Source organism: Leptodactylus fuscus, chromosome 5, assembly GCF_031893055.1.
Source record: "Leptodactylus fuscus isolate aLepFus1 chromosome 5, aLepFus1.hap2, whole genome shotgun sequence".
Classification (NCBI taxonomy): Eukaryota; Metazoa; Chordata; class Amphibia; order Anura; family Leptodactylidae; genus Leptodactylus; species Leptodactylus fuscus.
The window spans coordinates 108,918,061-108,945,862 of record NC_134269.1 but is presented as its reverse complement, the minus strand read 5'-3'; the positions used below and the strand labels follow the sequence as shown (position 1 = coordinate 108,945,862).

General features: G+C 40.3%; 1 protein-coding gene across 3 annotated transcripts in view; it reads left to right on the top strand.

The window, feature by feature from the left end:
* The window catches only part of USP6NL (USP6 N-terminal like), a 118,899-nt gene that overhangs the window by 73,978 nt on the left and 17,119 nt on the right, over positions 1–27,802 (top strand). For all 3 annotated transcript variants that reach the window (XM_075273986.1, XM_075273985.1, XM_075273984.1), the window contains 9 exons: positions 1,483–1,522; positions 3,154–3,234; positions 5,320–5,427; positions 8,356–8,465; positions 9,974–10,022; positions 16,379–16,499; positions 17,286–17,380; positions 21,496–21,561; positions 24,761–24,860. In XM_075273986.1, the coding sequence (XP_075130087.1) occupies positions 1,483–1,522; positions 3,154–3,234; positions 5,320–5,427; positions 8,356–8,465; positions 9,974–10,022; positions 16,379–16,499; positions 17,286–17,380; positions 21,496–21,561; positions 24,761–24,860 (770 nt within the window). The remainder of the gene's footprint in view (positions 1–1,482; positions 1,523–3,153; positions 3,235–5,319; positions 5,428–8,355; positions 8,466–9,973; positions 10,023–16,378; positions 16,500–17,285; positions 17,381–21,495; positions 21,562–24,760; positions 24,861–27,802) is intronic.

Below are 27,802 nucleotides of genomic sequence, written 5' to 3'. Positions count from 1 at the left end.
CATCTGTGGACATCGGGCCCTCATACCATCCTCATGGAGTCGGTTTCTAACCGTTTGTGCAGACACATGCACTTTTGGGACTCTGGAAGTGCTTTTCCTGTTCTCCCTTACACAAAGGTGGAGGTAGCGGTCCTGCTGCTGGATTGTTGCCCTCCTATGGCCCCCTCCACGTCTCCTAGTATACTGGCCTGTATCCTGGTAGCGCCTCCAGCCTCTGGACACCATGCTGACAGACACATCAAACCTTCTTGCCACAGCTCACATTGATGTGCCCTCCTGGATGAGCTGCACTACCTGAGCCACCTGTGTGGATTGTAGAGTCCATCTCATTCTACCACAAGTCTGAAAGCACAACTAACATTCAAAAGTGGCCAAAACATCAGCCAGAAAGCATTGGTACTGAGATGTGGTCTGTGGTCTCCACCTGCAGAACCCTCCTTTATTGAGTGTGTCTCGATAATTGCCAATAATTTCCATCTGTTGTCTATTCCATTTACACAACAGCATGTGAAATTGATTGTCAATCAGTGTTGCTTGGAGTTACATTGTGTTGCTTAAGGGTCCATTCACACAGAGTTAAACGCGCGCTCATTTTGGCAAAATACACATGTAAAAATAAGACTCCCATTGACTTCAGTGATACCAAGGACCATCAAAAGGACTGCGCTTTACCCGTAGAAATTTTTGTTAACTGCATACAAGTTTATTAAGGTTCACACACAATGCGTTTCGGGTCCCGTGACCCTTTATCAAGTGTATAAGAACTCCTTCTGCCGGCTGGATGCATAGACTTCAATTACATTTTTTTTTTTTTTTTTTTACACGTGTAAAAAAAAAAAAAAAAAAAAAACACGTCAAAATACACATGTAAAATGTCATTGAAGTCAATGGAAGTCTTATTTTTACACCTGTATTTTGCCCAAATGAGCGCGCGTTTACTCCGTGTGAATGGACCCTAAGTGTTCCCTTTTATTTTTTTGAGCAGTGTATTTGACTCTATTTACATCAAGTTGTTGTTTTTTTTTTTTGTTTTTTTTTTATTTAGTTTGTTTTTAAACATCTGTTTAGCACATCCATTTTAACACGTTTGTTTGCATGTTCCTACACTCTTGAAGTCTTCCTGCAGATTTCTAGAACTATATTATATATAGTTTCCCTGTAATAAACTGTACAAAGACAATAGGGATCGTTCAGAAATAGACAGCTAGCCTGGAAAGGTTGGGTTTTGTCTGCCTGCTTATCCCTATTTACCACCAGTTGACAGGCTGACCCCAACAAGGCCTTTGTCTACACAAATGTATCACTTGGGAAGAATATAGAAATATATGGAAACTTACTGCTAAGAACCATGGAGCATTCAGTGACTTGTCTGATATGTGGATGGTTATAATATTGCAGAGGAATAATGACTGTGCTTATACTGCCTCTAACTGGATGACGAGATGTCGTGCAGCTTATGAATTCTCTTTTCCTTTATTTCAGTGAGGAAGAACTACCAATTCACGATGGAGCAGTTGACAGGGTATGTATACTTGATATGTTAGAATTTCTTTTAACTGTTACGGAACTGCGTATGAAAGTCGTGCCTTTATTTGTGTGGTATTTATTTTGCACATTTAAATTTTTTATTTTTTTTTGCAAACTCCTGATCCAAAAAATGTTTCTAATCTCTTACCAACAAGTCATGAGATTTATTTTCCAGAATTTTTTTTTTTTTTTATCTGCTGTAACATACCATTTGAGCAGACCTTAGTCATGTAAATAAAGTCCCTTCTTATTTACCTGCTTGTAAAATCGTTTACTGTCTACACAGGCGACACTTGGTTTATTTGCACAGTTTTTCTCGGAATGGCAGGAAAAGTGTATTTATATTTATGGGCATTATCTTTGTGTTGTATGTGTTTTCACACAAAACATAGTGTGAGCGGGTGCTAGGAAATGTAAACCGTATGCAAATGTATTATGAGGTTAGAAAGAATTAGGTATACTTAATAGTCTTGCCAAATGTCACTTGCCCTACTAATATAGTATAACAAATGCTAATGCATCTATATTGTTTTGTAGGAAGTGGTAGGAACAATTAGTCTGTAAAGTATAATGTACTTAAGTTTCCTGCTATTTTATCTGTGCTAAGTACTGCTGTGTCCGGGCCGCTTTTCTTAAGTCATGATTACAGTAAGTGCCTTAAATCTAGGGTTCTGTAGTCTGGAATATTGTAATAGTCTTTGATAAAGTACCATACTAGAACAATCAGTAGTAAGATGGGATCTGACACGTTTATCCCAGGCAAAGATTTTTCCGAACTCATCTGCTAGAAGTTTGATTCAGACATCCACTACTCTTTTTGCAAAATAATAATTTCTTACGCTGCTTCAGATCTTATTCTCATCTAATTTCAGATTGTGCGCCATTGTCCTTGTATTTAAAGCCGTTTTCTGGTCTGGACAAGTGATGCCTCAGCCAAAGAAAGAGTAGGGCATAATATGCATATTGATGGGGGTCCTCCCGTTCAGAACCCCATAGATTAGGAGAAGAGGGAAGGTTTGTGTCCTGCTCTGAATGGAGCGGTGATCAGGCAGTGCACGCTATTCATTTCGATGTAGATGCTGGAGTTAGTTCAGCTGCAGCACTGGTCTGTCTGTGGCTAGCCACTGAACAACCACCGCTCTATTCCAAACTGGGGCCAAAACTTACTTGTTCTCTTGTTCAGAGGCGATCTGAGTGGTCAGACCTCACCAATCTGCAAGTTATACCTAACCATGCTCAGATAGGAAGAACGTTTAATTCCTTATTTAAAAGGAACAAAACTCTTCACGTCTATATCTTATTTAAACGGGGTTGTCTCAATATGGAATCAAATACTTGAGATCTGTGGAGGGCACAGTCTATAGTGGGATAACCTCTTTAACACTTACTTAAAATAATAAATTCATGCCTTTCTATTCCCCTCTTCTTTCCACAAGGCTATTCAAATTTCTGGTATATGCAACTATTCACCGAGTGAGATATGTCCACTTATAATGAAGATGATCTGCTATGAATTTTTCCCATCAAATCTAATAACAACATTCTATAATAAGCTGTTATATGAAATTACTAAATTTGTAAGCTCCACATTATGTTGGTAACAACATGAATCTACTATTTTTATAGCAAAAATTTCTAGAAATTGAGAGAACCTCAAAATGGCTGAAAATGTTGAAGAGCTGGGACAAGTATAAGAACTCTGAAAAGGTAATGTAGAAACCATTTCTGAACTGGTTATGCTTTACAGCTTTCTCTCCTGGGTTTAAGTTTACATTGTATAACATGCTGAATAGTGGCGTTAAAGTTTCATGAATAGTCCTATCTTTGTACAGTATTGTAACAGCAGAATCTAAGAGTTATTCACCGATGTCTCTGGTGGTTGGATATCTTCTCATAAAAACATAGCCGGTGTAAACCTTTTCTTCCCGTCCTGGCAGCCCTATAGAATTAAAGTGATCATTGGACTTACATCCACACCATTGCTCCAAAGACCTGGAGCATTCAGAACAACCTTTTGCACCATGTGTTCAAGCTTGCTGAGTGTCCCTTAGTTTAGTCTGCTATCAAGCTGACACATATTCCCTGTCCTGTGCAGAGGGTAATAAAATTGCAAAAACCCTCTCAAAAATTTTCACTTTTTTTTCCCTTCTTCAGATTAATAAATGCTTCTGGTACATAACGCTGGTGCATTTTAACATTAAGCTAGTAACATTTTATCCTTCTCTATATTCCCGCTTTCATACCTTTTTTACATGTTACTTCAGTGTAGAATTAGGACACCTTGAATTTTGTAGGTACATAAGACTTTTTATGAGTTTTTTGTTTTTGAGTGGCGAGGATATCAGAAATATCAGTTCTGTTGCCTGAATTTTAAGGTTGCAAAATATAAGGAGTTAAATAGAAAGTATGCTTTCTGATAATGATGGATAAAAAAAAAAAAAAGTACGGACTACACTTACTTACACTTACCTGGACTTACCATGTTGCGAGAAGCGACGTGTGCTTTTATTAAGTACTCGCACATGCGTGAGATCTGAACTTCTGCCGGCCCTGCATATTGTACACACCTCCTGTGTGGGCTTGTTCCCATTGTGATCATGGATTGGATCACGGAGGGCAGAGGGCGTGTTCAGGAGAGGCAGAGACTTGGGCGCTCTAGCTATTTAGAGCTGAGCCCGAGCAGAGACCAGCGTCGATCTCTTAAGTAACGGGGCCAACCCTCATGGTCCCGTGAACTGCGGTTTTAACCGCATATCCACTGTGCGATTATGCTAGATTAACGTACCTCCTGATGAACAGTTAGGGAAACGCGTCAAAGCATTTTTTATCATAGTATTTATCAGGTGAGGGTCGAATGTGTAGCAGCCTGGTCCTATAGGATCGACGGGACTAGGAACACGAGCAATACCACTAAGACATGACTCACCATAACTGATTTAGCTACATTGTTGTCTAAATGACATTTGAGTGTTATTACACTAGTATGCTGGTGATTTAAAAAGGGTTATCTGATCCTATCACAGGGTTCTGTTTGAACGTAGTAAAAGTGGTGAACTCAAAAGATTCAAGTGAGGGTTGAAACAATTTAACCCTAAAGGGAACTCCTATACATGAAAAGAGGTCCAGCATAGCTAGTCTTTACTAATCTAATTGGGGATCTTCGTGTTTTAAACAAAAATAATAAAAGTTAAATTTTAATAGGGACCTTTTGAAATAATTTGCTAAGTTCCTGTGGGGTTATCTGAATTGACAAGGACAGGAGAATACAAAATCTTCTCTTTCTGCAGACTGTCAGCTGTATGAATTCTCCTGTACACATCTGGTTAAAGTGAAACTTTGTATATGCAGTCTGCTCTAACCTGTGACATGTCAAAAACTAGGTGGGCTAAAGGAATGACTCTTAGCATTAAAACAAGACCAAGGTTGTGGCTCTGGTGTTAGAAGTGTTTCAAGTGTTTTCCATCTCTGCAGTTTCATTGGACATATCTTGCTTAAGGTAAACTGTAATGCACTTTGCTCAAACCCCAAGCAGGTTTTGTCCAGAACCTGTGGGGGAATTAAACAGAAATTGAGGGCAAAGCATATAAGTGTTAATTTCAGAAACCATAGTACATCACTGATGCTGCTTAGAAAAAAGCAACTGTTGAAACTGCATGTACAGTATTTTTCTGCATTTTTCGGTAGTTTGTGCTTCAATTTTGTGTACATTATTTCCTTTCATTTCTCTCACCTTATCGATTGATTTTTTTTTTTTCTTTAATTTTTATTTTACTTTTTTAAATTTATATAAAGCTTCACAGAAGAATTTACAAAGGCATTCCCCTTCAGCTGCGAGGTCAAGTATGGTCTTTAATACTGGAAGTCCCAAAATTAAAAGAAGAGAAAAAAGACCTTTATATGGTAAGATTTTGTTACATTTTGCTATATTTAAAAAAGGTGTTCTTGCTTCAGAATACTGATGATCTATCCTCCGGGTAGCTCATCAATGTCAGATTACTAGGGGAACAATTCCTGGCACCCTAGTTGATCAGCTATTTGAATGGGATGAGGTTCTCATTGTTAGTGCTGCTTCCTCTTCACTGTTTACACTGCTCTGCTTATAGTCATGGTGGTGCAGTTTTTTTTGCCATTCAAGTGAATGGGCCAAAGCTGTAATACCATGAAAGATATTTTAGAGATTGTCAAGTAGGTGTTGCTGCTCCCCTTTTTTTGAAGTGGTCAGCACTCATTAGAGAATGTCCATATGTGGAGGGTCAAACTCTCAACTGGTGACATCCTTTTATTAACTTTTTACTCATAGAAATCTATGAATAAATTATGTTTGCACTGCTTGCACGATAACTGTTGTTCTGATCAGTGCAAAGGACGTTAAGTTTTTCCTATTAACAGATACAAATTGAAGACTTTCCATTTGTATCCATTCACATATACAGTATGTCAACGTTTAAATAAAAATTGAAGGTCTGCAGACTGCAGAGTTTTTTTCCCCCTATCTGTCAGCAGGAAAATCGGTGTAAGATTAATAAAGGCTTCTCCGCTTTCCAAAGATGCCTTCTTTATTCTGTATTACAAATCCATGAAAAGGCAGCGTTTTTTTTTTTTTTTTTTTTTTAAATACAAATTAGCTGAACAAAAGGACTTTAGGGGCCCTGCCCTACATAATTATCCCTAACTGCTGCCTAGCTTCAACCCCTGCATTGCCTGAGTGGCAACTCACAATGTGTCACACTTTGTCTGCAGTTATAGGTGGTTATCCAGAGTGGAGAGCGAAGCTTGGACAGGATTAGAAACTCCTCTAAAGCCCCTTTCCACTAATTTACATAACAATAAAATGCATGAAAATGGAGCTACAATGCAGAAAAAGAAAGGCCACTTTAAAAAATGTAGAAGCAGCCCTATACTGTCATTAGTTTCATAGTTTCCTTCTTACAGACTCCCTTTAATGTCCTTTGCTCTGATCCGCTGACTGACCAGAACAATAGACACTGTTCAACACATGTAAATAAAGATGCTCCACAATTATTATATTATAGTGAGTACAAGTATTTATAGTAGACATGTCAGGAGAGGTGACAGGTTCTTTTTAACTACTTCCCTCCCCACGATGTAGAATTACGTCAAAGATGCGCCTGTTCATGCAAACTGAGGTAAAGATTGTTCTCACTCACAGTTAACGTCTTCTGTTAATTGTTCCAAGCAATGAAAACACTGTCTGCAGCCATTTGGCTCATTTAATGCCATCATCAATATTGACGGTGGTCTCTAAAGGGTCTCTTTGCTTGCCCCGCACCATCTTCTCTGCAATGTGATTGCAGAGTGCCAATGCATTATCATGGTGACTAGGGGACTACTGTAGACCATAGTAAGAAAAGCTGTATGACTCTGCAGAGTTGGAGTGTTATAAATTTAGGCTCCATTCATACAAACTTGTGCATTGCCAGCGTGCTAGCTGTGTTTGTTTCTTCTAACACACTGAACCATTATATCGTAATGGCCCCATCAACACACTTGTGTGTTATCACAGGCCAGTATTTGGGGCTGTGAACCCATTGATAATTCAGGATAGGTTCTATACCTGTCTGTTTTGTATCTGGGCTCACGGAAGTAAAATAATGGGTCCATGAAGGGACATATGGCACATAGACTTCATCCAAGTGCTGTCTGTGTAGTTCAACCACAAAGCTGGCACTTGCACATGGTTGTGTGCATATAGCCTAACTTTCACTTATTGAAGTATAATACATTGCAATACAGAATTATTGTAATGTACTTTACACATAAACGGGCTCCTAGTGTTTAAATCCCAGTAGACTAAGTAAACTAAACATAAATTGTAAAGTAATAACTATAAAAATAACAAAGTAAAAAATTTTTATTACCGTAATCCAGCTATAATAATCCATGCTATTTATAACTTTTAAATAAAACCTTTATCCCAAATGAATGCTGCAAAAAAATAAAAAAAATAAAAAAAAAATACCCACAAAAATGTAAAATTGCTGCTGACCCGAATATAAGCAGAGGCCCAATTTTACCGCAAAAAACTGGGAAAACTTATTGACTCGAGTATAAGCCTAGTCATAAGTTGCAGCTCTTCAATTTGGCATGGACACACGGCCGCAAAAGCGATGGCATCTATGTGTACGGGTCCATTGAAATATAATAGTCCATAATTGTATCTACCATTGCAGATAAAAAGTATGGTCATATGCATTACAGCTTTAGTAACTCCATGTGCCTCATGTAATAGCAGTTAACCCCATCATGTCCCTCACATTAACCACCTGTGTGCCTCACATAAGAGTTACTGATATGTGGGACATATAGAGGTAATAATTAGGTATCTTCATAATTAAGGTCCTTCATTAGTACCCCCATGTGTCTCACATATTAGTAACCCTTATATGAGGCACACAGGGGTTAATATAAGGTACATGATGGGGTTAACTGCTATTAATGTGAGGCACATGAAGTTACTAAAACTAAATGAATAACCCCAAATGCCTGACATTACAGGAATAGTAATCCAGCATGTACCTGGTGTTTCACTTTCACTTTACTGTAGCTTCCTCTCCTCTACTTTGCAGGATGCAGGCACAGAGCAGGGACCTCCCAGGCTTTCATCTCTCTTGAAGGGGGAGTGTCCTAATTCATTACTGTAGCAACCACTGAAGCCCTCGTGAAATTAAAATGTGTGTCCTGAAGTTTTAAGCTAGGCCATGTCCTTAATGGGTTAAGGCGCACCTGAAAGAATTTGAATGTAAATATAGACTATTCAAATGTTTTATTAGTTGCTGATGATTCTTAATGTTTTCTGTGTTTTCTTAGGTTCTGAAACGAAAAGCAAGAATTGTGTCTCCTGATATCAGACAGATTGATCTAGATGTGAACCGGACATTTCGAGACCATATAATGTTCAGAGATCGATATGGTGTAAAGTAAGTAGAGCCTTATATACACCTTCCATTGTGGTTTAACGTAGTATGATATAACAGTCAGATTCACTTTTGAATAAACAAGTTTCACTGGTTTCTGGCAGTTGTGCGATTGTTGAAAATACATTTTTGGATGATCCATCTGCAAGACTCTATTTACACCACATTCTAGGTGTGTTCAGCTTACGTGCAGGAGATATTCCTAGCACATATACTTAATGTATTTTTTAGAGCCCTGTAGACTTGACACATGGGAAACTGGTGTACTTTTGGCAACTGTAGAAGTATTTAATCACTGCAGTGCAACCCTGGAAAAGTTGTTTTTTTTCTTTTCTTTTTTTTTTTTTGTTTAAACATATGAATGTTGTATGCCCCTATTTCTCACATTTTTGGGACTTTACATTTGGCACATACACTTGTAGATGTGACCTGCATAATGAAGATGTGAATTTGAATTTTACATTTTATTAAAAACTAGCAATACCCACGACTTTGTCCACGGCCCCCTTCCCCTTGTGTGCGACACACCTGCAGCGCAGCCCCCCCCCCCCATTGCCCCACACAACACGACACTGGGCTCCCTTCTCCCTCCACGCATGACCCTGGCGAGCCCCTCCAAAGGGACCCTGGCCTCCCTTCTCCCCCCCCCCCCCCCTGGCGGTCATGGCCTGCACCTCCCCCCGTGATCCCGGCCCCCACTCCCCCGCAACCCTGGCCTTCATGTACAGCAGATCATATTTTGATGTGCTCTCTAATATATAGTACTCCTTTACTGCTAAAGGTTCCCACAGGACAACAATGTGGTGATGATCATCATCAACATCATTATTTCTGGATCTAGAAAATTATTCAATTACAAATTTTGAATATTTGGTGGCTATTTTTTAATAGATTAAAATTAAAACATACAGAGATATTATTATAAATAAAATACATATAATAAGTCATTTAACATATAGAAACATATTCCCTTTAATGTCACGTTGAGATTTTATGTACTGTAGTTTTCTCATGTATTGCATAGATATTGAAGCAGAGTCCTTAATGGGAAATCTCAAGACGCCCAATAATCAGAGAAGTTTTTAGACTTTATGAAGCATGTCTGTAAAAGTAGCCTTGCTTTTTCTCAATGTCAGGTTGTACACGTTCAAATAGGATATGAGATGTGAACTTCCTTTCTTATCCATCAAGGCAAATGTTCTTTAAATGAAGACACTTAGTTTCCTTGAATGTTATTGCAGTGTGTATAGCTTGTAATCATGATAGATCCACTTACAATATCGAAGAAGTACGAGCACTGGATGTTTTCCAGGCTAAACTCTATTGAACATTACTGTCAGTACTTCACATATTGATTTTACATGCTTTGTTCCTTTCAGCCTCTTGTTAGTTTATTAGAGCATCGCAAATGGCTTTTCTCATATAAATTCCAATTAGATTGAATTTATGAATATGTCTTAAAGCAGACTGAATTATGCATTGCTGAATTTTTTTTGTTTTTCTCCTCACAGGCAACAGGCATTATTTCATGTTTTGGCAGCATATTCATTGTATAATACGGTAAGTGGTTACTGGAGTAGTTCAGATGATTTTTTTTTTTTTTCTTCAAAAATGCCATAGGTTGAAGGTTGATTTTTATCACCTAGCTTATACTCAGAAATATGGAGACCACTTGTTTCTGAAAATCTCTAGACTTGGCGTACCTACACAAATATAGTGCATCATAGCAGTTCCTGTATCTACCAACAGATGAAGGCCATGGACCATGCTGTGGGGGGTGCTCATATCTATGTGCTAGTAGGCAGAGTAACCTGCTCTGTCCTCCGGGCTGCAGACTCCAGTGCCTTAGGTTATAATTAGAGATGAGCGAGTAGTATTCGATCAAATACCTTGCTCCCATAGGAATACGTGTAAGCAGCCGAACACCAAGGGGTTAAGCGCAGTGAATATTCACTGTGCTTAACCCCTTGATGTTTGGCCGCTTACACACATTCCTATGGGAGCGAGGTATTCGATCAAATACTACTCGCTCATCTCTAGTTATAATGTAATTCTTAATTTCCTGTTGTATTGAGCTAGAGTAATGCCTTAATCCCCAACTCACAGTAAAGTGTCTTTTCAGTTTGTCTGAAGTATATATTCAATATATGTGTGGGACGACTCCAGTGTCATACATTAAACTGATGCCTGTAGCTAACGCCATGCATTGGCATTTAACACCCACAGGACTCCATGTTACAAATGAAGTCCAAATTTTTAGTGGATTTCTCTGAGTCTCCTGTGCTTTTCCATACATAATCTAAAATCTCATACAAATGGAAACCCCGGAAGATACTGCTGGGGAGACTTTAATAAAACTTTGCCTTTGTCAATAATATTTGGGACAATGAGTGCATTTAACGTATGTGCTGTCAGCATTCCTGGCACATAAGGTAAATGTATTTAAGCTATAAAGATGTATGCTTTACATGTGTGTATTTTAATAGTAAAATCTTTATATGTTAAGGAGACCTTTTGTCCACCTCTCTGGTTATTTCACAGTCACTTGTTGTGCTCTAGCCCACCCTGTGAGGTTAACTCCTGACTTGGCACCAGTTCCAATTAGTACATGAAATGAAGATAGATAGTTCCATCTTTGCCAGTATTTTGTCTTCACCATAGCGTAGGGAATGCTGCCAAAGTAGGCAATCTGATTAGGATGGTGATTGATGGCCCAAGCACCATCAAGAGACTCTTTCCAAATGGAGTTGAAATACCCAGTATCTAGCAACTCACTGTATGTAGGATCTCATCAGGTAAAATGCATCCTGTGCAGTGTGTGTAGCTTAACTAAACCTCAAAGCATGAGCTTTCTCAGCACTGTATGTCATGTGTTTATCTCGCTGCACAGATTTATTTTCCTGATATTTGAGCATTCACTTCCATTTCTTACTTAAATGGAATCGAAGAAATAAAACATTTGCTCAATGCATAACCTGATGTTTTATCATTGATTCTCTGGTGTTTTTTATGGAAATAATGTGCAATTTCAAGAGGCCTAATTGTACAGAGTGATGAATACCCTAGTTCATCTGCATTAAATTATAGCTAGAGCACAGAAGGTGCGTGCTGGAAAATATGCTCACATATTGCGGAATCAGAACAGGTGGCAGGGGTAGAAGGTTCTGATAATTTTTCTAATCGCCCAACATGAAGCCTCTATATATAGATTACACTACCTGGGCATGGAAGGTCTTGCAGGTCCCTTCTTCTGTGTTAATATCAGTGGTCTTGCCATCTCTTCTACAAGAACATCTGTGTGTAATTATCATGTTGGTCACAATGCACAGAGAATTCACACTGCTTGGGGAGCACTGCACATGCTAGATCTCTGTACAACCAGATGGTATTTAAGTGTATGCGAGAAATCTCTTGGCAAAAGTTCTGCATGGTGTCAAAACCAGACTTGTTAACCCTCCGAACCTGGCAATGTGTTGAAAGCCTGAATATCTACATTGCCTGTGCTGAATTCAAAATCTCGGAGTATGGACTTCACTGCCTGTGCATTTGAAGAAAGACTTACGATTATTATAATCTTTATATTTCTAAGCACTTTGTTCTTTAGGGTGCTCCAAAATATTAAAAGTTCTGTAATTAGTGCTAAGTATCCTAAGACAGAATTTAATGTCTGAGTCAGGAGCTTATGGGGCTGTATGATGAATGCAGTCTATATATGCATACACATGGATTGCTCTCATATATGAATTAGATGGCTTAGTGCACATTTTATATATATATATATATATATATACACACATCTATCTCAGAATACCCGCGGCTTCGCTTGTGTAAAATATGTAATCTATAAGTAGTTCACAGACAAAAGCGTAACATTGGCTTACAGTTATAAAACTATCTATTGTAGGGCTTTTTGGTAAACAATGTTTCTGGTTTTACCTTCAGGTGCATACCTGTATATGAAAAGATTTTGGGGGTTACCGACTGAAGAGCAAGCAATGTACAACTGTCCAAGTGAAAAACACGGGCTCTACAAATTAATGCCGGCTACTTTAAGTGATTGACCTTGTGCTTTGTTTTGAATAAGTTCACACTGGGTTTTTTGGACTGGAATCTGATTCCGGTCCAAAATACGGGTAGCTGCGACTGGGCCTGTGATTAGGCCACATGGGCCCGTGAATAGGGGGTGTGAATGAGCCTAGTTGGGAGGGAGTGTCTTCAGGCGGATTCCGTGAGGCGAAATGGCGTGAAGAATAAACATTTCACTTCTTTTTCCAGGAGCCGGAACAATATGGCTCCCGGAAAAAAGAACTGACCGGCTCCCATGGATTTCAATGGGAACCTTTTTTTTGGTCAGGATTTTTGAGGCGGATACGGCCTCAAAATCCTGACCAAAAAACCCTGTGTGAACGTACCCTTAGGCCGGGGCCCCACGGACCAGAAACGTCATGATTTGCCCATGGCGGAAACGCCGTGGGAAAAATTGCAGCATTTTACAGTACTTGCAAAGTGGATGGGATTCATGCAAATCCCATCCCCACTTTGCGGAAAAAATTGCAGTTTTGAAAATCACAGCATGTCAATTATATCTACGGAAACGCCAGCGGCTTCCCCGTAGATATAATTGTAACAGAAAGTCCGCGGAGGAAAACTCTGAACTTTCTGTTCTAAGCACTGCGGGAAGAACCGCAATGCGTTCACGCCACAGCTGTTCCTGCAGCGCTTTAGTGCTACATTTCTAGCCTGTGTTTTAAAGTCATAGCAAATGTAAGACACATTGGTAATTGCAGATGCTTAAAATTGAAGGGCATGTCGCTTGGTAGCAACACCTGACACTGATAAGAGATATAATAGGAGGATTAATAAATACACAGCAGCCCTCACGCAGTATAAGGGTGAGTTCACATTACGTAAACGGCAGCTTATTCTGAACGTAAAACACGTTCAGAATCAGCGGCGTATAAAGCAGTTCCATTCATTTCTATGGGAGCCGGCATACGAGCGCTCCCCATAGAAATGAATGGGCTGCTTTTTTCACTACAAGCAGTCCCATTGAAGTGAATGGGAAGTGCCCGCGTGTACGGCTCGGCATGAGCAGAGTTAGCCGTACACGCGGGCACTTCCCATTCACTTCATTGGGACTGCTCGTAGTGAAAAAAGCAGCCCATTCATTTCTATGGGGAGCGCTCGTATGCCGGCTCCCATAGAAATGAATGGAACTGCTTTATACGCCGCTGATTCTGAACGTGTTTTACGTTCAGAATAAGCTGCCGTTTACGTAGTGAGAACTCACCCTTAGGATGCATTCACACGGAGGAAAATGACGCTGTATTTGGTGCTGAATTTTCAGAGCTGAAAAAAGCCTCCCATTGATTTCAATTAGTTTGGCTAGCTTTTTTTCCCACTCGCGTAATTTTCTGCTAGCTAAAAATTCTGCGCCATTTTCCTTTTTTTGCACGGATTTTGACGCTGAATCCGCATTTGAATCCACATGGAAAAAACACCTCCCCATAGAGTTCTATGGGTTCCACTCGCTTTATTTTTCCACTTGTGGAAAAAAAAGCTTCCTCAGGCGGATTCCGCCTGCAAAAACCAACACAGTCAATGGGTGGCGTAAAATCTACATTGCGGATTTGGGCGCAGAATTGGCAAAAACCACACGGAAAAAAACGGTAGCGGTTTTTTTCAGGGTCCATGCATGTGCTGAAGGAAGAAAAAACAAAGACTCAAAAAATGCTTCAAAAGCCACTTAAAAAAACCCCCATTTCTTAATTCCTGAAGTGGATTTTTTCCTCGCCAGAAAACTCTAGCAGAAAAAAAAACAAAACATTGAAGTCAATGGGAGGCTTTTTTCAGTGCTGAAATTCCACACCAAGTGCCTCACCATTTTCCTCCGTGTGAATGGACCCTTACTATGACCTGAAGGAGCTGACATCTCAGTAATGAAAACCGCCTCACAGGCAGACTTGTGGAGTTGCCCATAGCAACCAATCAGAGCTCAGCTTTCACTTTACCTCAGCAGCTTCAGTGATGAAAGCTCCTGTATAGTAAGCAATAATGACAATCTTACTATGAGGCAGTTTTCACCTGACCAATATTGCTGCTAAGTAAGACTGCTTGCACACTACAGGATTTTTCACAGGTCTATGGGCCATGGATTCTATATCTCCGTAGACCTATAGAGCTGCAAAATTCACAGCTTTGTGCACAAAGAAGTCTATGGAGCCACCAGATCAATGGCCTGGAGGCCTGTGGAAAATACTTTAGTGTGAAAACAGCCACTAAGGAGACCGGACGTGTTTTGTCAGTGTGTGTGTGTGTGTGTGCATGCATGTGTGTGGTCCATGTATATGTATGTATGCATGTATGTGCGCGTGTGATCCATGTGTTTGTGCGTGTGCAGTGCAAGTGTCTATGCGTGCAGTAGTTGTGTGTGCTCTGTTCGTCCGTGTGTATAGTATGCATCCATCCAAGTGTGCGTGGTATTTATGGGGTGGTGTTGTGGTATTTATGGGGTGGTGTTTGTGTTGTGTGTTTCTAGAGTGGTCTGGTGTTTGTGTGGTGTGTTGTGGCATTTCTGTGGTGTTGTGCTTGTGGGTTGGTGTATGTGTGCTGTCTGTGTGATGTTTATATGGTGTTTGTGTGTGTGTGGTGTTGCAGCCCCTTTAGCAGCGACTCTTTGGTGCCGTCGCTATAATCCGTCCCTGTCAGTCACAACTGTTGTTTTTCCCTCAGCACTTTCACATTTCCCCATTATATGTATAGGGCCTAACTTCGGGGGCCCAAATCTTATGACGAGGGGATGCTAGCGAGATGTAGCCTGTGCAGTATTCTGCTCCTGTGGGTGGAGAAAGGGCGTGCTAAATTTCACCCAAATGAGTCGAGAACTGTGGCTTTGTATAGAGAAGACTACTATAGAATTTGAGTTTTATATATATATATAGATTTATTATTATTATTATTATTATTATTATTATTATTATTATTATTATTATTATTATATAAACCAGCCAATAGAGGTCTGCGTCAAATTAATGGAACTCCTGGATATTCTTGAAAGAGATGCTTGTATGTCCTCTTTCTATATGTACATCTAGCATCGAGGTATAAGATGATATTAACATGAACGTGTAGCTGGAACAATGATTGTATTTCTAGAATCTAGGAAATATGGTTATAACTTACTTGATATGTAATTGGGCTCATATTGGATGATTACTTTTTACCAATAGATACAGCATTTAGTATAGTCTTCAGTACTGTTTTTTTCACCAAAAATACCAGAACTCCAACAAACCCAGTTAGTCCTTCAAGCTGTTTGGATAAATCATAAAATGAGAACTGTCATGACTGTTAAAAACAGTAGCCACAAGACTATGGTGAACAAAGCCTTTACATTAAAGCCCCCACTGATCAGCTGTTTAAGGAGGAGACCACAGCGTTCGGGTGAGTGTTTGTCATCTTCACTAAATACCAAGCTGATGCTATGCCATGTGACCAATCATGTGACCTCTGTCTTTGGTACAGTGCTTGAGTGCGGCAGCTCCTTCACAACAGCTGATAAGTAGGGGTTCTAGGTGTCAGACCTCTACAGATACATATTGACCTATCCCAAGGGTCATCAATATGTTAAGTTCCTCCTTACCCTTTAAAAGGGAGTTTATCAGCAAAAAATGTTCATAAACTGTACCTTGTAGAGGTGGTTCTACAGTTTTGAGCCCCATTTGCATGTAACTCATGGTTTCATTCATTCATTCGTGAATCTAGAAGTGAAAGCCAAGGCAATTCCCTATTTAGAGACTAGAATCACCTCTACAAATTATAAGTATTTTCCTGCTGACAGACTCCCTTTATAGGTTAACACATTAGACTGTTACTTTTTGTAAATTAATCTTATTTTCTTTCATGCTTTTGTGCAGGAGGTTGGATACTGTCAGGGCATGAGCCAGATTACTGCATTACTACTCATGTATATGAATGAAGAAGATGCCTTTTGGGCCCTTGTAAAGTTGTTCTCTGGATCTAAACATACATTACATGGTAAGAATTTCTCATGTTTATTTAAAATAATCTTATTTAGGCTGGCGCCCCACGGGCCAGAGGGCGGGAAACTCTGTGGGAAAAATCATGGCGTTTTACAGTACTTGCAAAGTGGATGGGATTCATGTGAATCCCGTGCCCACTTTGCAGTTAAAATCGTAGCATGTCAATTATATTTACGGAAACGCCAACGGCTTTCCTGTAGATATAATGGTAACAAAGTCCACGGAGGAAAACTCTAAACTTTCTGTTCAAACTTTTGTGGGAAGAACCGGGATGCATTCCCGTCGCGGTTGTTCATGCAGCACTCTAGCGCGACGTTTCCGTCCCATGGGGCCTTAGCCTTAATGTGAATTCTGTCTGGTAAATCGAGGGCTGGGTGATTTTGCCTAAAAATAGTATTTCTGTTTTTTCAAGCTTTTGAGCGAGTCCCATCTTGAATCTTGATTTTATTTTTGTTTTTACTTAAAGAAAATGGAGAAAGCATACATTGAAGATATTCTAATATGGGACAGGACGAACACTGATTTTTCAAATTCTGATGAAATTCATAATTATGCTGCTTTGAAATGGCAAAGTAAAGCTCGATTTAGATTTTTACGTTTTTAACATCCATTTAGCAGATCCGTTCTATAGACCATCAGTTTACATAGACATCAATGATTAATTGTCCAGCTTCTAAGCTATTGTATCTTGTATGTGCAGTGCAGGTTCTGTCTATATCTATTTTATACATAACACTTATTTACATACATGCTTTTCTTCTCTTTCTTTTTTTTTCTGTAGGTTTTTTTGTACCAGGTTTTCCAAAGCTATTAAGATTTCAGGAACATCATGATAAAATAATGAAGAAATTTATGCCTAAACTTAAACAGCACTTTGTAAGTAAACTATTCAGCATAAAGGCTGGTTACTATATATATCCATCAGGTTATGCTGAGAATGCAAATTTTAGGCTTAATGCGCTTTCTTTCCTTTATTACAAAAAAATATAAATCTTCACTTGTGGAGTTAAAAATCTTTAGAAAATACTTCCAATCTGATTTTGGACTATATGCCATTTTCCTCTTAATCACAATACAAATAAAAATTCTGCTAGTTCCTTATTGTAACCAGTATGTAGCTTATCTGTAGTGAACACACATTGTCAATTTAAAAGCACCAGGTTCTGTCTGTGGGAACATTATACTTTGTGTGGCACACTCAGGACCATTAATTTGTGGAGACACTAATGGGGGGATTATATGGTGGATAATGCTCCTTAGTGCTCCCATACAGTAAAATGTTCCATTAGTGCCCCTGCACATTGAAATGTTTCTTAATTCCCCCTCCCCACGATATAATATTTCCCTTAGTGCCTCTCAACACAGTATCTTGTTCCTTGCTGCCAGTGGCTAATACTCGTCTTGTGGGCCCTGGTGCAAATGTTGACCCAGGCCCACCCCCCCACCCCATTGAAAATGATGGAGGCCCACAAAGCAGGAGAAGGCTATAAGAAGATAGCAAATCGTTTTCAAGTTGCCCTTTCCTCAGTTTGGAATGTAATTAAGAAATGGCAGTTACTTGAACGGTGGAGGTCAGGATAACGTTTGGAAGACCAAGAAATATTTCTAGTGGTTTAGATAACGGTATTGCTTGGAGTCCCTCTCCCGGGATGAAAGATAGAGGTTGGTAAATCTGGCCAACACATGGACCAGGTTGTGAAACTCGATTGTATGAATCTAGCCTGAGGAGGAGGAGCTGAGAATGAAAACGAGAAGAAAGTTTTTCTAAATTGTCTCCCACTGTCCAGCCTGTAACACCAGGTTATCTCACTGCCAGTGGGACAGGATATATGTGGACCTCTCGCATTCAGGGCCGGCTTTAGAGGAGGAGGGGACAAACTGGGCAACTGCACCACCATTAGCTGAGCCAGGCTATGAATGACAGTCTGGACTGTCAGATTGACAATCAGTTCTTGGAAAGCATGACAAGTCACTGGACCCTTAACCCCTTCCCGACATCCGCCGTACTAGTACGGCACATGTCGGGTGTTTAACTATGGGGTGCGCACGGATCGGAGGCATTAACCCCTCTGTTGCCTCGGTCAACGGTGACCGAGGCGCCATTTTCCCGGCTGCTCATGTGTGCCGCCATTTTGCCGGTGATCGCCGGCGCCTGGAGTATGCTCCAGGGCTGACGTCACGTTGGCATGACAGCCGGGAGCCTTGTAAGAGCTGCCAGGCCTGTCTGCAGTGATTTTCTTTTCCCGGCTGCTCTATGCAGCCTGCAAAAGAAATGACGATTTTTTGCAATGCATTAGCATTTTAATGCATTACATTAGTGATCAGACCCCCTGGGGTTCAAGACCCCTAGGGGGTCTAATAAATGCAAAAAAGAAATTAATAAAAAAAAGTGAAAAAAAAAATATATAAAAGAAAATAAAAAATTCAAGCCACCCTCCTTTCCCTAGAACACATATAAAAGTAGTTATATACTCTGAAACACATACATATTAGGTATCTCTGTGTCCGAAACCGCCCGCTCTACAAATCTATAAAAATATTTTTCCTGTTCGTTAAACGCTGTAGCGGGAAAAACCATCAAAAGTGCCAAACCGCCATTTTTTCACTGTTTTGCCTCTGATAAAAATTTGAATAAAAAATTATCAAAGCAAAATGGTAGAACTGAAAAGTACAACCGTCCCCGCAAAAAAAGACTCCCTATATATCCCCGTACACAGAAGTATAAAAAAGTTACGGGTGTCAGAATATGGCAACTTTAGAAAAAAGTTAAGGGGTTAAAATGTAAATAAAAGCATATAAATTTGGTATCCCCAGAATTGTACCGAAACATGGAATACAGATGACAGGTCATTTTGGCTGCACAGTAAACGCCGTAAAAACGAATCCCATGAGAAAATTGCACAAATGCACTTTCTTCAAATCCTTCCCATTCTGAATTTTTTTCCAGCTTTCCAGTATATTATACAGAATAACTAATGGCGGCATCATGAAGAAAAGTTTGTCCCACAAAGTTTAAGACCTCATATGGCTCAGACATCGGAGAAATAAAAAAAAATTATGGGGTTTGGAAGAGAATAGAGTCAAAAACGAAAAACTAAAATCAAAAAATGCCGTCGGCAGGAAGGAGTTAAAGAATAAGCAAACATTTATTTATATTTTGTAAAGGTGACCGCCAGAGTCCGTCTGCGGCCTGTTCGTGGGGAAACCGTTTTTTTTTTTTTTTTTTAGCCTGGCCGCAAAGTCCTGCATGTCTGACTTTGTGTCTGGCTAGAAAAAACAGTTTCCCTGCTAACAGGCCGCAGGTGGACACAGGCAGTCACCTTTACAAACCCATTCAAGTGAATGGGTTTTAAAGCTAGCCGCCGGGTTTCTTTCCCCTGTCCAGTTTCGCCGGGGCTGAAGACGGAAACCCGGCAGAATGTACCTAACTAGGCAGCAGTATTGACACTAGGCTGCTCAGTGGCTGCAGTTGCTATGTTGTGGCAATGTTCATCACCTTAGGCTCATGCAGGCAATGTTGAGGATTGTTCATATTGACTTTCTTGATTCAGAGACAGAAAATGTTGCAAGCAGTGTGGAAAAATTCCTCAAATCTTTTGTTTTCTTTGAAAGGAAGTCCAATCCTGCTGCAGTTGTAGTGCAGTAAACCGTAGTAAAATTGAGTGATCTGCTCACAGACCCCTAGTGGTAACTTCACTAAAAAGCCAAGGCACAGCTAAAATTGAAATGAAGTGACTGCATTTTACAATTTTAAATTATTGGTGGACATCAGTATTAGTACTGCACTAGTGTAGCCAAAATTTTGCACAGATGCTAAATAAGTGAATTTGTAAATTTCATCTGACAAACGGTTTTCATGGAAGAATAGATGAACAATGAAAGCTCTCCTGTTCTGTCATGCAGTAAAAAAGTAGTAATCACAGAGCAGGTTATCACCAATGTGAGATACACTTGTAAAAGCCCTTCAGTGGAATTCTTCATAAATCAATCATGCAGGATCATTTCCTCACTTCTCCCCTCACATTTCTGGGGTTTTGGGTCTCCTCACTTCCTGTAACCTCCCACTTTTGATCAACAAGCTTCCAGATCTGCTGTCACAATGTCTGCTACAGTCAGGACACCTGACTTGCTGATTTGATGACCACAATCGAATTAGAACCTGGGACTGAGCAGCAAATTTAAATTTAATGTACAAATTTCACAGGATCTGTGCGGACTCATTGAAACAATCCCTAATATGACAATGAACATATTAGTTAAAGAGGACCTTTCATATCCTTGGGGCAAATGCAGTTTTATATACCGCTAGAAAGTTGACAATGCGCTGAATTCAACGCACTGTCATTTTTTCCATTATTTGCTTCGCGTGAAGAGCTATTGGTGCACTTACCAAGAGCTCTTCACTGTCAGAAGAGCGTTCTTGACAGTGCTACTGGGAACGCCCCTCCTGACAGTCTGTCCGCAGCATTATACTCTGAGGGGGCTATTCTTTACTGTGAGGTGGGTTAACGCCTTCATCTAGTTACGCAGCCATCATACTAAATCACCTGTGATGCTGGCAGATGGGCAGGGTAGACAGTGAGGGATATGTCAGTCCCGTCACAAAGGGTGCAATTTAGTATACTAAAGAAATCTACATGAGGGGCAACATCGGAAAGGTCATTGCTTGATACTGCACATGATTTAGCTTTAAAGTCAAACTAGTGTAGCTGCTTTGGGAGCATGTTTTAATAAAGGGGCGAGATCAGTTGAGTTGTAAATAGTTCATTTTTACATAGTTATTTGGATGCATTCTTCAGTTGCATTTGATAAAGAAGCTAGGAAATGCATTCATTTCTTCCTCCTCTGTATGTGATATTATTTTACACCTGAGTGCACCATGTTGTTCCCTCTTTGTGTGTTGGTTCCCGCTTGGATTTTGTTCAGTTTTGTATTTGGGTTGATTATTTATATGTGTGTTTGTTTTTTTTCTTATTTTCAACAACTTTCAGGAAACTCAGGAACTCTATACAAGTCTCTATACCATGAAGTGGTTTTTCCAGTGCTTCCTAGATCGGGTAAATATGAACATGTTAGCATGCAACCACATGCCCATTTGTGACCAATAAAAGTGTAAGCCTTGCAAAATTACATTAACCTTGTATATCAGTGGCCAGCATGATGCTGGAATACGATGTGTCCAGATGAATGAAGATTTAGAGAATCTGTCATGGGAGAGCTTCTTATCTGCAAATCTATTCTGTCATAACAAAGGAGCACTAGTTTATACCACTAATAAGGGACTTTTTGTACTGGCTTATTTTGTGTGTGTATATATATATATATATATATACACTCACCGGCCACTTTATTAGGTACACCTGTCCAACTGCTCGTTAACACTTAATTTCTAATCAGCCAATCACATGGCGGCAACTCAGTGCATTTCGGCATGTAGACATGGTCAAGACAATCTCCTGCAGTTCAAACCGAGCATCAGTATGGGGAAGAAAGGTGATTTGAGTGCCTTTGAACGTGGCATGGTTGTTGGTGCCAGAAGGGCTGGTCTGAGTATTTCAGAAACTGCTGATCTACTGGGATTTTCACGCACAACCATCTCTAGGGTTTACAGAGAATGGTCCGAAAAAGAAAAAACATCCAGTAAGCGGCAGTTCTGTGGGCGGAAATGCGTTGTTGATGCCAGAGGTCAGAGGAGAATGGCCAGACTGGTTCAAGCTGATAGAAAGGCAACAGTGACTCAAATAGCCACCCGTTACAACCAAGGTAGCCAGAAGAGCATCTCTGAACGCTGCACAGTACGTCGAACTTTGAGGCAGATGGGCTACAGCAGCAGAAGACCACACCGGGTGCCACTCCTTTCAGCTAAGAACAGGAAACTGAGGCTACAATTTGCACAAGCTCATCGAAATTGGACAATTGAAGATTGGAAAAACGTTGCCTGGTCTGATGAGTCTCGATTTCTGCTGCGACATTCGGATGGTAGGGTCAGAATTTGGCGTCAACAACATGAAAGCATGGATCCATCCTGCCTTGTATCAACGGTTCATTCTGGTGGTGGTGGTGTCATGGTGTGGGGAATATTTTCTTGGCACTCTTTGGGCCCCTTGGTACCAATTGAGCATCGTTGCAACGCCAAAGCCTACCTGAGTATTGTTGCTGACCATGTCCATCCCTTTATGACCACAATGTACCCAACATCTGATGGCTACTTTCAGCAGGATAATGCGCCATGTCATAAAGCTGGAATCATCTCAGACTGGTTTCTTGAACATGACAATGAGTTCACTGTACTCCAATGGCCTCCACAGTCACCAGATCTCAATCCAATAGAGCATCTTTGGGATGTGGTGGAACGGGAGATTCGCATCATGGATGTGCAGCCGACAAATCTGCGGCAACTGTGTGATGCCATCATGTCAATATGGACCAAAATCTCTGAGGAATGCTTCCAGCACCTTGTTGAATCTATGCCACGAAGAATTGAGGCAGTTCTGAAGGCAAAAGGGGGTCCAACCCGCTACTAGCATGGTGTACCTAATAAAGTGGCCGGTGAGTGTATGTATGTATGTATGTATGTATATATATATATATATATATATATATAATATATATATATATATATATATATATATATATATTCGACCATATATTACCTCTTATAACGAAAGCATATCCCCTGACACATCTACTTTAATCCCTTCCCATGTATACTACACCATTTATGCAGACCATGCCAATAGCCTGGCAATTGGAAAAGTGCTGTGGGAAATTGTGTAATGTGTTTTTAGTCTGTGCACCCTGGTCTAATGAAAACTACTTTGTACAGCTCCCATTGAATTCAGTAATATGTTACATATTACATATTGCTTAAATTCAACTTTCCACTATTTTATGTTTTGTTTTGTGTTTTACACTCATCACTATGCAACATTTATCCATGCCTGCCTAAGGGCTAGTTCACACTGGGACATGGACGCTGATTTTGACAGTGGATTTCGCGGCCAAATCAGCGTCCATACAATGTATCCCTATGTGAACTGCTCGCTTTTTTTTTCCTGCTAGCTCGCTAGCAGAAAAAGAAGCGACATGACCTATCTTTCGGGCGGAAGCCGCTCGCGCTGAGCCGCGGCTTCCGTCCAGCCGCAGCGCCCTCCATGTCGGCTCATTCATTTGAGCCGACAGCGGAGGTGAAAGCCGCGACCGCGATGGTCGCGGCGGGAGCAGTTCACATAGTGTGGACATTGTATGGACGCTGATTTGGCCGCGAAATCCGCTGTCAAAATCAGTGTCCATGTCCCCGTGTGAACTAGCCCTAATACTTTTGTAAAATAAGAATGTGTTCAAAAAAGTTAATAATTTTTCTTATTTAAAGAGGACCTTTCATGGTTTGGGGCACAGGCAGTTCTATATACTGCTGGAAAGCCGACAGTGCACTGAGTTCAGCGTACTGTTGGCTTTCCCGATCTGTGCCCCGGGTACCGTAGCTCTTTACAGTCAGAAGGGCGTTCCTGACAGTCAGTCAGGTACATCCTTCTTCAAAGCAGCGCCTATCGTGCTGTACAGTGTGAGCGGAAAGGAACGCCCCCTCCCTCTGCTCACAGTGCTCCTCCATAGACGAGTATTATCAGAAGGGGAGGGGGCGTTCCTCCCCGGTCTCAGAGCACAGCACTATTGGCGCTGCTTTGAAGAAGGACGTACCTGACTGACTGTCAGGAACGCCCTTCTGACTGTAAAGAGCTACGGTACGGTCGGCTTTCCAGCAGTATAAAGAACTGCCTGTGCCCCAGACCATGAAAGGTCCTCTTTAACAAAATTAAGTGAAGAGAGAAAAGAGAAATCTAAATCGAATCAATATTTGGAGTGAACACCCATTGCCTTCAAAACAAGATCAGTTCTTCTAGGTTCACTGAGGAGTCATTCACACTATCGCTGGTGACCATCAGTAGTGTCTGTTGCTATTGTCCATTACAAGAGTCTGCTTGGGGACACGAAAAACGGAAACCCAATCCACTTAAAAAGCGGTTACCCGCAGATACCTTAGACTATAATAAGGTCTACCAGGTTTCCAACCAAAAAATGCAGAAAACAGTCCTGCTTAGACGGAATGGCTGAATGGGCAATGAGCACAGATATAAATCCAGCCTTAGTTTCACGTTGGCATTCTTTATATAGCATTTGTGTGATCTTTAAGCTATGATATGTATTTATGAAAACAGATGAAATGTAACACCCTCATGTGGTTTTTCACCTATGTAGACTCCTTTCACGCTAAACCTGAGGATTTGGGACATTTACATACTTGAAGGTGACCGCGTTCTTACTGCTATGTCCTACACAATTTTGAAGCTGCATAAAAGTAAGTCATTTTTAATTGTGAACCCTTCTGCAGTTAACCACACATTGTCTGATCTTGCTCCAAAGAGAGAAAGAGATGCACGATGACATGTTTTCCTTCAGTCCAGAAACAACTTTGAGTACTTTTGCGTTTATTGTCAGATGGTAATTAACAGTCTTCTTTTTTACGTGGATTGTGTTATTCAGCATCATTTCAGCTGGTTTGGCACTCATCCTCAGTTTACCCTGTGTGTTCACTCTCCCTCAAGGATTCCAATAGTTAACAGATTGCAGTTACTAACTGCCAAGGCTGCCAGCCTGTAGAGGAGAGCATTGGCAAGTGTTATTGTGCAAAACATCCAAAGTCAGGATGTATTTAGTTATTCAACTCCTGAATGGATACATGTAGCAGATTCCTTAAAGGAAGGATGTGTGTGTGTGTGTGTGTGTGTGTGTGTGTGTATATATATATATATATATATATATATATATATATATATATATATATATATATATATATATATATATATATATATATATATATCTCTATCGCACACACACACTAGTTATATTTTCAATAAATACTCCTGAAATTTAAATCTCCCAATATTGAAATCTTTTCTGGATTTCCGATTTTGTTCTGTGCCAGAAGAGCTGATTTATATTACTGTAAGGGCAGAATTTCTATATAAATGATATATATTTTCAGTTTATCTGGTGCTGAAATACAGTATTATACAGAGATGGGGCTCATAACATAATACATACACTACGGTCTACTCCATAGGAAGTCAATTCACCTTTCTGTATGTTTTTTGTTTGTTTGTTTTCGGGAACGTGGAGGGAACGTCCACAAATACAGATTGCATTTAGGTGTATTCTTTAGTGGGATTTGGGTTTCAGAAATAAGATATTCATGCTAACCACTAAGCCACAATGCTGTTAAACCACAAGTGAGAATAAAACTGATGGCTGGAAGTGTCCTCATCCATTACCTGTGATCGTGTTTTTTTTGGGGAACCCTTGTAAGTAAAAGTGATTATCCAAAGCTAACAGTAGTTTTAAAATTCATAAGGAATTCTGTTTTGTCCATCTACATTTTGCCTTTAGGTAGTCTACCATCTCCCCCAAAGCATATTTAGTTATCACCAACATGTTACAGAACACATTACATTGTTTATCAACATGCCTTCGTAAATGTCACTTTCATACATTTGGAGAAAAACTGGTTTTGGCTGGGGCCCAACGGGACCTAAACGTCGCAATTTGGCCACAGCAGAGACGCTGCAGGAAAAATAGCGGCGTTTTACAGTGCAAGCAAAGGGGATGGGATTCATGCAAATCCCATGCCCGCTTTGTGGAAAAAAACGCAGTGCAGACACGCTGCGATTTGCAAAGCCTTCAGCCTGCTTCTACTACCTATAGACAAGCGCAGTGCTCCTGTGAGCTAAAGACCCGTTCCCAGTGCATCAACTACCTCACTTCAAAATGATGTACTTAACAAATACCCTGGTGCCGAGTATGCTTGGAGAAGTAATAAACTCCCTTTAAAGCTTATTTTTGTGCTACATACAAGTGTTATGGCCTTGCTATCTTCATTTATTTAAAACAAAAGAAATATTTACTACGCATAATTGTCTTATTCATTTTGTTAGCCAATTTACTCCGCTTTCTCGAGTCAAAGAATGACATTGTGAAAGGGTAGAACAAACACCAGAATGGGAGAGTTGTATCATTAAGGACCATGCATCTTCTATGGGGAAACTTCTTGTTCAGGCTAGGAAACCCAGTCTTTGTATTAGACATAATTACCTTCCTTAGCTTGTCAAAACTGATGTCCGTTCAGCTGAGCCGTTTTTCCAAACCCGAACACAGACTTGCGAACACAGGCGTAATGGGAATGCTCGAATATGTCCTTTGTATTGATTTTGAAGGACTTTAAACATTCATTATATAACCCACATTTTGTTTGTATTTGTCATTTTTAGCAATACTTCTAGTTCATTGTGTTCCTGATTTAATGGTTTTACTGTAAATCTATTCAATAAGGACCTGTCAACACTCCTCACATGCCTGTTTTAAGTAAAAATATGTATTTCGACGAATTCTTGATAATCTTTTTAAAGAGGTGTATCCCTCCACAGTCTTGTACTGGCAGCTCTGTTTGGTCAGTGTATGAGTATACAGGGACATATCTTGTCACTTTAAGCTCTATTCACAAGAGCCATATTCACGGCTTTCTGACAGTCATGTTCTTTAATGGCTTTCACATGGCTGCATTAAAATCAATTCATGGAATGGGGCTATTCACGTGACTGTTTCTATACAGATTTTCAAAGATCCCTCAATAGTCTCAAATCTATGAGGGCTCCTTGAAAGATGTGCCCCAAGGATTCAAGACAAATGTCAGTTTTTGTACTTTGGTCATTTGAATAGAGTCAAAGTCATGAAGTTCTCAATCTGATAACAGAGCAACTGCACAATAAAAGTTCTAAGTGCTGCTCATGTCTTAAAGGGGCTCTATCAGAAAAATTATGCTAATAGAGCCCCACATATGCATGAATAGCCTTTAAAAAGGCTATTCAGGCACCGTAAATGTTATATTAAACCCCGGTCCCGTTTTTAAATAAAAGCAATAAAACATATATGCTAATCGTACCTGATCGTGCACCATGGGTGGGGATGCACGGTGCGACATCCGCTTCAGGCACGCCTACCTCTTCTGTCTTCTTGTAGTGACGCCCTCTGGTTCCGTGTCTTCTTCCGTCTTCTTGTCTTCAAATCCCGCGCCTGCGTAGTAGCGCTTCCCTCCGGAGCGCTACTGCGCAGTACACTCGCGAACTGCCATTAAGTAAAATGGCGAGTGAGTCTGCGCAGTAGCGCTCCGGAGGGAAGCGTTACTACGCAGGCGCGGGATTTGAAGACAAGAAGACAGAAGAAGACACGGAACCAGAGGGCGTCACT